Source organism: Bos grunniens, chromosome 4 (assembly GCF_055505025.1).
Source record: "Bos grunniens cultivar Pamir isolate PY7600 chromosome 4, Bosgru_T2T1.0, whole genome shotgun sequence".
Lineage (NCBI taxonomy): Eukaryota > Metazoa > Chordata > Mammalia > Artiodactyla > Bovidae > Bos > Bos grunniens.
The window spans coordinates 87660552-87675270 of NC_141168.1; the positions used below are offsets into that span (position 1 = coordinate 87660552).

Consider the following 14719-nt stretch of genomic DNA (forward strand, 5'->3'; position numbering starts at 1 on the left):
TAAAGCTTGTTGGAATCCTCAACAGGGAAAAGCTGAAAAGCAGGTATAGGATTTTAGACCACATCAGTTAGGTAACGGTGAACCGCTGTAGGCTGTTGCTATTGTTTGGGAGACACAAATATTAGCCTGTTTGCCACTAAAGGTTTTGGGGAAAAAAAATTAATAAAAGTAGTCAACACTCCTTAAGAATGTAATTAATAAATGCTTGCCTCTGTATTAGACACATTAAGATATTTAATCCTCCTGAGAACTGCGTCAGTTACAATACTGTCCCTACTTTACTATATGAGGAAACAAAAACAGACACAACAAGAAGACAGGGGACTCATCTAACCACCAAACTGACCAACCTAACAGAGTTACTATCCCTCCTACTTCAGGGGGTGGACTGCAACTGTGTGAGAGAGGAAAAAGGCAAATCACAGAGTGGACAGAAGTATCTGCATTATATGTAACTGACAAAAGACTCTCATCTGTAAAATGCAAAGAATTCTTACAAATCTATAAGAAAAAGATAAATCCATTTAAAAATGGCCTGTAAGGGGAAGAGTTTAAACCAGAGAGTCAATTTCTTTAGTAGACATCAGAATATTTAGAAGTTTTCTTCTTTTTGTGTTAATTTTTATAAGTGGCATTTTTCAAAGAATTTGCTCATTTCATTTAAATTTTTTAATTTACAGGTGTGAAGTTATTTATACCTTGTCTTACAATTTTTAATGTTTGTTGAGTCTATGGGGTTTATCCTTCTTCATTACAGATATGGGTAATACATAACCTCTCTTTTGTTCCTTCTGGAGAGGGCACTGGCACCCCACTCCAGTACTCTTGCCTGGAAACTCCCATGGATGGAGGAGCTCAGTGGGCTGCAGTCCATGGGGTCGCTGAGGGTCAGACACGACTGAGCAACTTCACTTTCACTTTTCACTTTCATCTATTGAAGGAAATGGCAACCCACTCCAGTGTTCTTGCCTGGAGAATCCCAGGGATGGGGGAGCCTGGTAGGCTGCCCTCTATGGGGTCGCGCAGAGTCGGGGACACGACTGAAGCAACTTAGCAGCAGCAGCAGCTTTTGTTCCTTCTAGTAGCCTTGCTAGAAACTTAGCAGTTATAGTAATCTTTTTAAAAACACCAACTTTTGGTTTTGTTGATTTTCTTCTAGTGTACAATTGTTTCAGTTTAATTGAATTTTTATTCTTCATTACTTCTTTCCTTCTACTTTGGGTTTATTACTTTTTAAAAAAGTTTCTTGAGATGAAAGCTTTGATAACAGATTTTCTGCCTTTTTCTTAAAATACATAAAAGCCTACTTAAACTTCTCCTTTAAGTACAATTTTTATATGTTATATTTTCATTATCATTACTATGTTTTAATTTCATGTGTAATTTCTTCTTTCATTCATCAGTTATTTAGAAAGTCTTCCCAACTTCAACTTAAATAAGCCTAGTTAATTCTTTGTTATGGATTCCTCTGTGGTTAGAGAACATTATATTTATATTTGTTTATATTTCAATCCTCTGAAATTCACTGATGTGCATTAGAACTTAGCAAACAACTGATTACTGTACAAGTTCATTAAGAATGAATATTCTGTAGTTTCCGATTTTGATTTTCTTATATACTCCAGTTCTCTAGTATTAATTTTTATTTATATTTTCTTCATATTATAATAACTTAAAAGTCCATTATCTGCATCTCCCACAAGTCTGTTTCAATTTTATTTTTTACATTTCTTAGTTTTGTTCATTCAACCTTGTTTCCTGATATGCTTGGTGATTTTTGATTAAATATTAGACATTGCAGAAGAAAATTTGCAGCAACTTTAATGCTACCTTTCTCTACAGTAGATTTACTTTTCTTCTGGTAGACAGAGTGTATTTGAAAACCACCTTGTACCACTTAAGGCACCACTTTTAGGGTTCTGGGGTGCTGGTTTTCATCTGAATTTCCCTAACTCCCAAGGAACAGCCTTTCTGGGGTCTCAAAGGCCTGGAGTGTTTACAGGGCCCCTTCAATTTGTTTCACTTCCAGGTTTGGGGCCATCACAGTAAAGAACTAGGGATAGGAAAAGTGGAGTGGTAGTTAAAAGAGGAGGCAGATTTATGAATCAGTAAGAGAAAATGAACATAAAAGTGGCCTCTTTGCAATACTGTATCTTACTGTAAAGTTCCAGTATTTGGTAACTCTGGTGTATCTATGATTAACACCCTCTCTCTCTGCCTCTGCCTCTTTCAGTAGAAAATCTGGCTAACCACCATCTAGGACAAAACACTGACAAGGTAAGCTTCTGAACAAGGAAAAAGTAAGAAGAAGATGAGACCAGGAAAAACTAGGCAGAATTAGGGACATAAATCATCATAATGTATTAAGGGCTACACTCACAGTTCTGTCACAGTATAGGTGCTCAATGAAAATTTATCAGCTGGAGGGATGCATGGGTATATGAGTGGTTGATGTGATTAGTATATTCAGAAGTTATAATATGTTACAATCATATTGAATAGAAGGAATACATAGGGTAAGCAACCACAAATTAGGAAAGCCTAACACAGCCTTAAATAAGAATTTAAAAAATGAGAACGCTCTTAAAAATAAAGGAAAAGAAAATTCACACCAGATATGCAGGAAGAAGGAAGAACTCAACAACAATAGAGAGTTCATACTTTCAGGCCAGAGACTATCTAAAGAGGAAGAAGGCTATCTTGAACTTGAAATCAGCTGGGATACTAAGAAAATCCAATGGAAATATCTGCAAAATAACCAACAATAGTAACTAAGGATCCAATTTCAGTGGACCTTCTGTCAAAGGTCATGTATTAATATTATGCTTACAAGTAACTGGCCCACATTAGCAGATGGATAAGTTCAGAAGCAAGCAAAATAGGTACCTGTTGATATGAAGTTATTTTTTTCACAAAGCTAATTCTAGCCTGACACCTAAATAAGCTGATGTACAGAAATCCTTTGTTCCCAAATTCCTGCATATTATACTTTTTATTTTTGGCTGCACTGGTGGGCCAGCGGGATCTTCTTTCCCTAACCAGGGATCAAACCCATGCCGTCTGCAGTGGAAACAGAGTGGTAACCACTGGACTGCCAGGGAAGATCCCTTGTATGCTGTAGAAAGAAGAGCTGCAAATACGGCTGCAATGTAAAGATTACAGTCACAATCTTCAATTCAAATATTCTACTTCACTGACAGGCTATGGATAGGCCCTGTGGAAAATGAGGTCAACTAGTCACAGACTAAGCAAAGAAAGGGAATGTCTACATTTTACAGGTCTCAGATTACGGTGACTAAGGTCACATCTCTTATGGCAGCAAGTTTCTACAATGTGAATCTCAGCTGTTCAGTGATACGAAGACACAGGCAATCCTGATTCAATCAATCAATTTAGAGAATGTCTCTGGGCTGAATTAATCTTTGGGCCACAGGGCATCCTGTCTTCCACTATTTAAAATGTTCACATAACCCTAAAAGTGTAATCAGAATGAATCTGGTTTCTTAAATAGAAATCAAAAATGAATATCTTAGTTTTGGTCCCAAGCCTACTGAGTTACACACTGTTTAAAATGTAAGTTTGGTGCTCAGGTTCTGGTACGGTTTCCCAAGTATCAAGGCTGGATAAGAGTGTTATACATGCTAGCAGTCACTCCGAACTGCAGTTCAAAGGCTCAGTAAACCTGCCCCCTGAGATATCTGTTTAATCCTTCCAATCCTGACACCTGGCAGATGTGATTCACTGAGTAGATTAAGTACTTTGCTCTTTGCACTACAATGAAGAAAGACAGGTGTAATCTTTGCCTGCAGACTTTTCCAGACAAGTAGTAGATCTTTCTTCCCCCACAAGTATGAATAAATGGAGGCTTCTCTGGTGGCTCAGATGGTAAAGAGTCTGCCTGCAATGAGGCAGACCTGAGTTCGATCCCAGGGTTGGGAAAATCCCCTGGAGAAGGAAATGGCAACACACTCCAGGATCCTTGCCTGGGGATGGACTCTGTTTGAGGCCTGAGCAAAACAAAGATATAAAAACAGGATTTAGAAGGTGATTGTTCTGTGGTGTTTTGATACTCAATACCAGTTTTTTACAGAATAAATATTAACCCATCTCTGCTGGGCAGCATCTTGCTGTGTAGGGCCTACTCCCAAGGCTTATTAAGAGAGCTGGTCAGCTGGAGTTTCAGATTCTTTGGTCCACCCAGATCAAGAGCACTACATTTCCAGTGTTTCTTACCTTCTCAATTATCTTTTGTATTTTGGTATATGCTAGTTATAGAAATATATTCTCCCCTATACTGAAGGGGTTTAGAATACACTTGTCATGTTAATCTCTCCTGCTTTTAATTTGAAAATAAGAAAATAAAGTTTCTGTATCACTGGGGTAACTTCTATTAATATAATCCCTTATGATTATACAGTGGAAGTGACACATAGATTCAAGGGATTAGATCTAACAGACAGTGCCTGAAGAACTATGGGTGGAGGTTCCTAGCATTGTACAGGAGGTGGTGACAAAAACCATCCACAAGAAGAAGAAATGCAACAAGGCAAAATGGTCATCTGAGGAGGCCTTATAAATAGCTGAGAAAAGAAGAGATGCTAAAGGCAAAGGAGAAAGGGAAAGATACACCCATCTGAATGCAGAGTTTCAAAGAATAGCAAGAAGAGATAAGAAAGCCTTCCTAAGTGAATACTGCAAAGAAACAGAGGAAAACAACAGAATGGGAAAGACTGGGGAACATTTCATGCAAAGATGGGCACAATAAAGGACAGAAATGGGATGGACCTAGCAGAAGATATTATAGGTGGCAAGAATACACAGAAGAAGAACTATACAAGAAAGATGTTCATGACCCAGATAACCACGATGGTGTGATCACTCACCTAGAGTCAGACATCTTGCAATGTGAAGTCAAGTGGGCCTTAGGAAGTATTGCTACAAACAAAGCTAGGGGAAAGGATGGAATTCCAGCTGAGATATTTCAAACCCTAAAAGATGACACTGTGAAAGTGCTGTACTCAATACAGAAGCAAATTTGGAAAAGTCAGCAGTGGCTACAGGACTGGAAAAGGTCAGTTTTCATTCCAATCCCAAAGAAGGGCAATGCCAAAGAATGCTCAAGCTACCATACAGTTGCACTCATTTCACATGTTAGCAAGGTAATGCTCAAATCCTTCAAGCTAGGCTACAACATTACATGAACCAAGAACTTTCAGATGTACACGCTGGACTTAGAAAAGGCAGATGAACCAGAGATCAAATTGCCAACATCCACTGAATCACAGAAAAAGCAAGAGAATTCCAGAAAAACATCTACTTCTGCTTTATTGACTATTCCAAAGCCTTTGACTGTGTGGATCACAACAACTGTGGAAAATTCTGAAAGAGATGGGAATACCAGACCACCTGACCTGCCTCCTGAGAAACCTGTATGCAGGAAGAAGCAATAGCTAGAACCAGACATGAAACAACAGGCTGGTTCCAAATTGGGAAAGGAGTACTTCAAGGCTGTATATTGTACCCTGCTTGTTTAACTTATATGCAGAGTACATTATGTGAAATGCCAGGCTAGATGAATCACAGGCTGGAATCAAGACTGCCAGGGGAAATATCCATAACTTCAGATATGTAGATGACACCACCCTAATGGCAGAAAGCGAAGAGGAACTAAAGACTCTCTTGATGAAGGTGAAAGAGGAGAGTGAAAAAGCTGGCTTAAAATGCAACATTTTCAAAAAACTAATCTCATGGCATCTGGTCCCATCACTTCATGGCAAATAGATGGGGAAACAATGGAAACAGCGACAGACTTTATTTTCTTGGGCTCCAGAATCACTGTGGACAGTGACTGCAGCCATGAAACTAAAGGCACTTGCTCCTTGAAAGAAAAGCTACGACAAACCTAGGCAGTGTTTTAAAAAGCAGACACATCACTTTGTCAACAAAGGTCTGTATCATTAAAGCTATGGTTTTTTCAACAGTCATGTATGGATGTGAGAGTTCAACCATAAAAAAGGATGAGCGCTTAAGAACTGATGCTTTTGAACCTTGATGCTAGAGAAGTCTCTTGAGAGTCCCTTGGACAGCAAGGAGATCAAACCAGTCACTTCAAAAGGAAATCAAGCCCGAATATTCACTGGAAGAACTGATGTTGATGCTGAAGCTCCAATATTTTGGCCATATAATGTGAAGAGCCAGCTCACTGGAAAAGACCCTGATGCTGGGAAAAAAAGACCCTGATGCTGGAAAAAAAAAGAGGGCAGGAGGAGAAGGGGGCAACTAAGCATGAAATGGGTGGATGGCATCATTGAGTCAATGGACATGAGTCTGAGCAAACTCTGGGAGAGAGTGAAGGACAGGGAAGCTTGGCATGCTGTAGTCCATGGGGTCACAAACAGCCGGACATGACTGAGCGACTGAACAAGTCTTTTCACCTTAACTTACAGAAGCCAAGATACAAACTCAGTTAAGATGCAAAAGAGAATTCAAATTGCACATTTTAAAAACCTGTATTCAATCAGACAATTAGAAAGTAAATAAATGAATAAATTTAATAGTTCAAGAAAATGGAGGCCAAAAGACCACTAAGATAACAATTGTGACAAAAATGAAATCTGCTAAAGTAAAAAAGAAACAAAAGAGATTTAAACATCTATGAGAAAAAATTTTTTACAAAAAAACTAGTCATCATAGTTGACTTAGAAATAAAGACATTTATTGACTTCAATGTATCCCCTATTGGCTCAGACAGTAAAGAGTTTGCCTGCAATACAGGAGACTTGGGTTTGATCCCTAGGTCGGGAAGATCCCTAGAGGAGGGAATGGCAACCTCACTCCAGTATTCCTGCCTGGAAAATCCCATGGACGGAGGAGCCTGGAGGGCCCCAATCCATGGAGTTGCAAAAAGTCAGACGTGACTAACACACTAACTTAAAAATATTACACATTCCATTAAACAAGAGAAATACATTTTTGTTAATATTAACATTATCAGAAAAGTCTTTTAAGTCCTAGGAAGCTATCAAGCTTGTGAATTACACTCTAAGTTTTCCCAAATTCTCATTTTTACCTGAAAGCTTTAATTTTAATGTTGGCAACAAATATTGTCAAGCTGTTCTTGTCAGAACAGACTTACTTCATTCATCTTTATTTAAGGACTGTCTACAAATGCCTAAGTCAAGAAAGCTATAGTTTGAATGTTTTTCTTTCAAGTAAAAATACTATTATACAACAAGAGCATCTAGTTCAGCTAACAATTCAAACAATTGCACGAGCACTTTTCCTTGAGACGACCACAGTATTTCAGTATGCTGCAGAAATGCTTTATGCATGCTCCCCACTGTGTCAATCAAAATACTAAAAAGAAAGGCTTCCAAAGGTTGAGATTTAATTAAATTAATAATGTCTACCATTATAGACATTAAGTGAAAATGGCTTTTTTTTTTAAGACTGAGTGCATGATGGGGAAGAACTCAATGACTAGTAGAATAGTTTGATGCCACTGTTTTAATTTGTGCCAAAGCAGCAGCAATTTTACCTACCACTGCTTCTGCACCAGTAATGCGATAGCAAGCCGGTGCAACAGGCAAACCACATCTGGAATTATGTGAACACAGTCTGACACGTGGACTGCCAGTGCAGGACACGAAGAGCTGCTGAAACTTCATAGACTGGGAAATATTTCACCGTGCTTCTCAAAAAAGAAACTCACAGTGACTAGCTTCATGCCTTCTTGCTACTTCTAAGGCAACAGAGAAGATTCAAGAGCACTCTAAAATAACTAGTAAAAAAAAAAAAAATTAAGCCTCTGAAAGATGTTCAATTTGGTCAAGTGCTTAATTTCAACAAAGAAAGGAAATATTGTATACAGCAAGGAGCTTGAGTTCTCTGTTTGGGTCAAATGCTCAGGCAGAGAGCACACGCACACCCTGCACATTCCTACTGAGGTCTTACCTTAGCTCTGGAGGAACTGACATGTTCCATATTCTCAATGCTGCAGATACAGTTCTGTGAAACTTTCCGGCAAGCCACTCTGATATAGTCCCAGAAGCTACGAGGACTTCCGTAACCAAACCAGGTTACTTGACCTTCAGGAGACAAATTGTAACACAAAATAAAAAGAAAACCAGACTAGTAACTCAAAATGCAAGAGCAACAAAATAAAGGGCAGTAGAGTGTGAGACTGTTGAAAGGACACTGATTTTGGGGTCAAAAATCCATAAGTCTGGTCCCTTTCTAACTTTACCTACTTGTGTGATTTTGGGCCATCTATTTAATGGATCTGGATCGTAGTTTTCTCAACAATACAATCAGAGTAAATGAAGCAAAAAGGGCCTAGACACTAAACACAATTGTCTGCAGGTTAATATCCTATTATTCTAACATAGTCTTCCAGGGAGCACACAGTTAGCCTTCCTTGTGCTTTCAGTTAAGCTTTCATTTAAATCCCACCTTTGCCATTTACTGGCTGTGTGACCCCAGGCAAGTTAATTAACCTTTCTGAACACCACTTTTCTTGACTCTAAAAGGGGACTAGTTGGAGTAACCACTTTATGAGTATTCTCTAAATCAAATACAACAATGCCTGAGTAACACATGAGTAATCCTGAGTAATGCCTGATTAATGAGTATTGAGTACGAGTAATGAGTATTGAGTAATGCCTGAGTATTCAGGGTATAGTATTCTCTGAATCAAATACAACAATGCCTGAGTAATGCCCGAGTAGTCCTGAGCATAGGACTTGGCATATAAAAGTACTGTACAAAAAGAAAGATAATAAAAAAGGAAAAAAATGTTACCTCTTGCATCCTAAACCTTTCTCTTCTTGGAAAAACAGAAAAAAATTTAAAAGGCGACACTTTTTCTCCTCTTCAGAGGGATACTTCCAAGAAATGAAACAACATGTAGCCTGTAAGTACCTATCAACAGCAGGAACCATACACTGACTAACCATTACCACCCATTCACTACCATTCTACCCAAACTTTCATCCGTCATTCACCTGCTCACTTCTAGTCAACAACCCATGACAAGTCCTTAGGCACTTACCATTCTAATCTTCCAGACCTGGATAACTACGTCTGTGTTCAAGAACAAATGTTCTTTTGTGTGTATTAATATTTCAATGCAGGACTTTGGGTAATAAGTCCATGGGACCAATTTTGTACTCTGAATATGTTTAAATGGGATATGAGAGACGACTTAGTATTTCTTCAGTTTTCTGAAATAATTATTCTTACCTAGGGAAGCTGTTCAATCTTAAGAAATAGTAGCTTTTATATTTTAAAACCTCTGCTTCTTTATTTTGAAGTAACATTTATTGATCTCAATTTTCTTTTCCCCAGTAACATGTTCTCTCTAAGCAACATTAAGAAGTATAAAAGTGTTCTTGTCCACATGCAGCATTTTAGGAACAATGTCTGAAATATCTGAGTGGTGTCCAACCATGGCAACACCTAAGAATAACTAGCCTTCTTTTAAAAAGTACTCATGTCTGGGCTCCACCCAAACTAAATAATCAGAATCTTTGGGGGTGGGCCTAGGCATTGCTATTGTTAAAAGATTCCTCTGGTATTTCTAATAACATAGTTAATCAACCAAGGGAAAGATCACATGTCACGATAGGTAATCCCTATTCCTCATGCAGGACATTTCAAAGGCCTCCTCTTTTTGTAAGCCGCATGTGATCTCTACAGCAAGTCACTCCTCCCTACGAGCTGGCCTAACATCCTGAGCTTACACTTATAGTTACCTGCTTACTTGATTGTCTCACACATGAGATGGTAAGGTCACTAAGGCAGAGACTATATCTTATTTGTCTTTAATTCTATCTCTAGCACTTGACACAGTGCTTGTCTCACAGCAGGCATTTAATAAATATTTATGAAAACAAATCGACTGGTTAATCCACACTGCTGCTGTTGCTAAGTCGCTTCAGTTGTGTCCGACTCTGTGCAACCCCATAGACGGCAGCCCACCAGGTTCCCCCGTCCCTGGGATTCTCCAGGCAAGAACACTGGAGTGGGTTGCCATTTCCTTCTCCAATGCATGAAAGTGAAAAGTGAAAGTGAAGTCGCTCAGTCATGTCCGACTCTTAGCGACCCCATGGACTGTAGCCTACCAGGCTCCTCCATTCATGGGATTTTCCAGGCAAGAGTACTGGAGTCGGGTGCCATTAACCAGATCTTAATTGCAAATCATATAAAAATTTGAATCTTAAAAATCTAATTAGGATCTTTTTACAGTAACAGCTCAGTGACAATCTGGTATCAAGATGTCTGCATGCTACATTACAAACATCAAATATTCTGGACAAAAATATTTACCTTTATAAAAATACAAAACCATCGACACATCCCTACTCAAACATCATTATATAACTCAAATGTCTCTTCAGTAATGAAATCTTGCTGGCAAAAGATAGAAATCTATAGGAATATTTTAGGGCAATTTTCATGTTATCAATTTGTTAGCCATTTGGAGAAGAGACAGGATGTCTAATGTTAAGAATATGGGCTTTTGAGTCAAGACCAGAACAGAGCACTTTCTAGACGTGCAATCTTAAGCAAATGACTTTTCATTCTACCAACTTGAGTTTCTTCTATGAACTGATAATAATGGTAGTATCTACATGATAACACTGTCATGAGGATTAGATAATGTATGTGCAGCAATTACTATATAGCCTAATACAGATGTTAATAATCATTATTACTTTTATTACTATCATACAAAGAGTTAAGAGATCCAAGCTCCCCTTGCATTACAAAATAGCAATGAAACGCATAGTGAAGTTTTTCCCTTTACTTGCTTAGAATCTAGAAAAATCTTTAAAATTTACTCCCTAATCCAACCTTTTCCCAGATCAACCATCCTAAATTGACCTCCCTAAAGTCTAGTCTTGGTTAATTTCTTTAGCTTCTACTAATGGAGATCATCCCACAATTTAAAAATGAGGACTACCAACCACACTTCTCTCAATAAATGGACTACCATACACTGGAAGCAATCTTGAAGGGAGAATCACAAGGCTTCTCTGGTAACTTTATTTTAAACCTTCTCATAAGTTTGATGGGGCTGAGGAAAAAATTATGAGAAATTTCAAAGTAGAGCTGTTGAAAATTTTAAAAAAGTAACAAAGTCCCTTATCGATGGGTAGGTAGGGATGACTCAGTAATCCCACTACTGGGCATATTTCCGGACATTCTCTCTTTTTCAGAGAGAACCATAATTCAAAACAACACACGCACCCCAATGTTCCCTGTAGCACTACTTACAATAGGCAGGACATGGAAGCAACCTAAATGTCCAGCAATAGGGGAATGGACAGAGAAGCTGTGGTACATATATAGAACTGAATATTACCAACCATAAAAAGGAATGAAACTGGATCATCTGTAGAGACATGTATGGACCTAGAGGCTATCATACCGAGTAAGGTAAGTTACAAAGAGAAAAATATCATATATTAACGCATATGTATAGAATCCAGAAAAATGGTATAGATGATCTTATTTGCAAAACAGAAACAGAGACACAGACACAGAGAACAAACATATGGAGCCAAGGGGGGAAGAAGTGGGGTGGGATGAAGTGGGAGTTTGGGATTGACATATATACACTACTGGTAATATGTATAAAATAGATAAGTGGTGAAAACTTAATAAATAGCTCAGGGAACTCTACTCAGTGCTCTGGGGCCACCTAAATGGGAAGGAAATCCCCAAACGAGGGGATATATGTATACGTACAGCTGATTCTCTCTGCTGCACAGTGGAAACTAACACAGCATTGTGAAGCAACTACACTCCAGTAAAAATTACCTTAAAGAAACAGAGTCCCCTTTTGGAGGAGAGGAAACAAAGATACGGAAAAACTAAATATCTAGGCTTAGGTTATACAGAGAAGGAATGGATGCTAAATCCTTCAGACTCCTGCTGTGTGTATGATATGCTGTCTACAGGACTTTCACCCACGAGACAATGACAAGATTTCCTAGATAAGAAACTAAAGAAACCGAGAAACTAACCAACTAACAGCATGACACGTCACCATGACTTGCAGGGTCTTACGCTGAAGCTGAAGCTCCAGTACGCTGGCCACCTGATGCAAAGAGCTGACTCATTAGAAAAGACCCTGATGCTGGGAAAGACTGAAGGCAGGAGAAGAGGATGACAGAGGATGAGACAGTTGGATGGCATCACCAACTCAATGAACATGAGTTTGAGCAAGCTCCAGGAGGTGGTGAAGGACAGGAAGCCTGGCGTGCTGCAGTCCATGGGGTTGCAAAGAGTTGGACACAACTTTGCGACTGAACAACAACAAAGTATACCAGTCACAGCGTCTTCACAACACTTCCACCTACTCAAGAAATGAGATGAGAGCATGACTGGCTTGATTCTGCCTGCCTTACTCTTTCATGTGCATTGTTTTCAAAATGAATTTGTTAAATCAAGACCCTGAATTTTTCACATTCAGAATGATGTGCTTTGGTTAAAAGAAGGTGGGGTCTTTGTTAGAAACTCCAAATGAACTCTCATGTAAATTGTCCATATATCCTAGGATTTTAAGTAAGTAATTTCTGCATCTATGAAAACGGTTGAGGTTAATTAAGAATAACAGAAGTGTTCAATTGGTTATTTGAATTATTATTACTTGAACATTGCTTGTACTTACATACAGATTAACTGTTAGCAAAAGATGTACTTGGGGTTATTAGTCTGTAAAACCTATATTCAACAGGAAAATTTAAAAAGTTACAAGCTGACCATGCCTTTAAAAATAATTGCTGAGGTAATAAATAATCACTCCAAAGATATTCTTATTTCCTTTAAAAATAGCCACAAAAGCAAATCACATATCAAGGAACCGCCTAGCCTATATTTTGAAGAAATTTTATTCAGGAGAAGAAACATGCTATCACTAACTGAATTCTCTTTTTAATGTTGGCAACAAGTACAGATGTATAAAGTGCTTTCAATTTTATATGTATTTTTAGAAGTTGACTTTTTATCAGAGTTACACAAACTTTTCAATACTTATTTCCAACCCATTGATATGACTCTAATTCATTTCAGGCACAGAAATAAGAGGTGAAAGTTTGCTAGACTAAAAGGTGATCTGCTACTAACCAGCTACATGATGTCTTTCCCACTAAACTGCTACCTATTTTCAAACACCTTAAAATGGCCTGTGATCACTAAGGTCTAACATTATTTTCAATTGCTCTTTTATATTACCTCACTTGAATAATGTAGATATTCACGTCATGCAGAGTATTTGTGTTTTGTTCTTACGTTATTTTATGGCCAGATGAAATCTTCTAAAAACTGAAATTTCCTAAATGGTTCTCTATTTAGTAGTGGATGACAACACGTCATCTTTTGGTAATATATAAATTAATCTGTTAAATGACTTTCTTTCTCCACTCTTTGTATTGTGCTTAGTTATGTGAAGAGCTGACTGAAGTTTTGTTAGTGCCACAATACATCACCTGGATGACAACATCAAAGACTATGTATAGTCCAAAGACTTGGACCTGCCATTTATCTAGACAGGCGATAAAAGACAGCGCCATCAAATTTTAAAAAGCCACTCTAATATCACTGCCCCTTGGAAGAAAAGCTATGACAAAACTAGACAGTGTTTTAAAAGGCAGAGACGTCACTTTGCCAACAAAGGTCCACATAGTCAAAGGTATGGTTTTTCCAGTAGTCATGTACGGATGTGAGAGCTGGACCATAAAGAAGGCTGCATGCTAAAGAACTGATGCTTTCGAACTGTGGTGCTAGAGAAGACTCTTGAGAGTCCCTTGGACAGCAGGACATCAAACCACTCAATCCTAAAGGAAATCAAGCCTGAATATTCATTGGAAGAACTGACACTGAAGCTGATATTCACTGGCTACCTGATGCGGAGAGTTGACTCATTGGAAAAGACCCTGACACTGGAAAGACTGAAGGCAGGAGGAGAAGGGGACAACAGAAGATGAGATGGTTGGATGGCATCACTGACTCAATGGACATGAGTTTGAGCAAACTTTGGGAGACAGTGAAGGACAGGGAAGCCTGGCGTGCTAGAGTCCATGGGGTCGCAAAGAGTCGGACACGACTGAGCAACTGAACAACAAAAATATCACTGCAAAAGCTTCAGATACTTAAAGGAAACTAATTACTTGTGGATTTATATTGTTGCCAACATATTTAGATTGTTTAACTTTGCACTGTCAATTCTATAGTGTGTGTGTGCGTGTGCAGTTGCTTCAGTTGTGTCAGACTCTTTGCAACCCTATGGACCATAGCCCACCACAGGCTCCTTTGTCCATGGGATTTTCCTGGCAAGAACACTGGAGTGAGTTGCCATTTCCCCCTACTGGGGGGATCTTCCCAACTCAGAGATTGAACCCACGTCTCCTGTGTCTCTTGCACTGCAGGCAGATTCTTTACCACTGAGTTGCCGGGGAAGCAGGAATCTTACATTTCTTCCTGCTAATTTATGAAAATTAGTTTAAAATTTTCTAAACAGAGAAAATTCCCATTTCTGCAAAAGATGAGAATCTTGTCCTTTAAAAAAAAGGCACTACTATTAGCTGAAGTTCACATTTACTAGACCACCCAGTGCTGAAAGTCCAATCGTGACCTTGATTAATTTTCTAGATAAAGTTTCATGTTAATGTTCTTAAAAAAAAAGAATATAAACACTTGAACTAACTTTAATTAC

The 14719-nt window shown here is 38.5% G+C and overlaps 1 protein-coding gene across 9 annotated transcripts in view; it reads right to left on the reverse strand.

Moving 5' to 3' along the window:
* Window positions 1–14719, reverse strand: part of RUNDC3B (RUN domain containing 3B) — a 170356-nt gene that overhangs the window by 88958 nt on the left and 66679 nt on the right. For 7 of the 9 annotated variants that reach the window (XM_086397297.1, XM_086397294.1, XM_086397295.1 and 4 more), the window contains one exon: window positions 7954–8087. The exons of the other annotated variants lie outside the window; for them this stretch is intronic. In XM_086397297.1, coding sequence (XP_086253423.1) covers window positions 7954–8087 — 134 coding nt within the window. The remainder of the gene's footprint in view (window positions 1–7953; window positions 8088–14719) is intronic. 9 annotated transcript variants of the gene reach the window in all.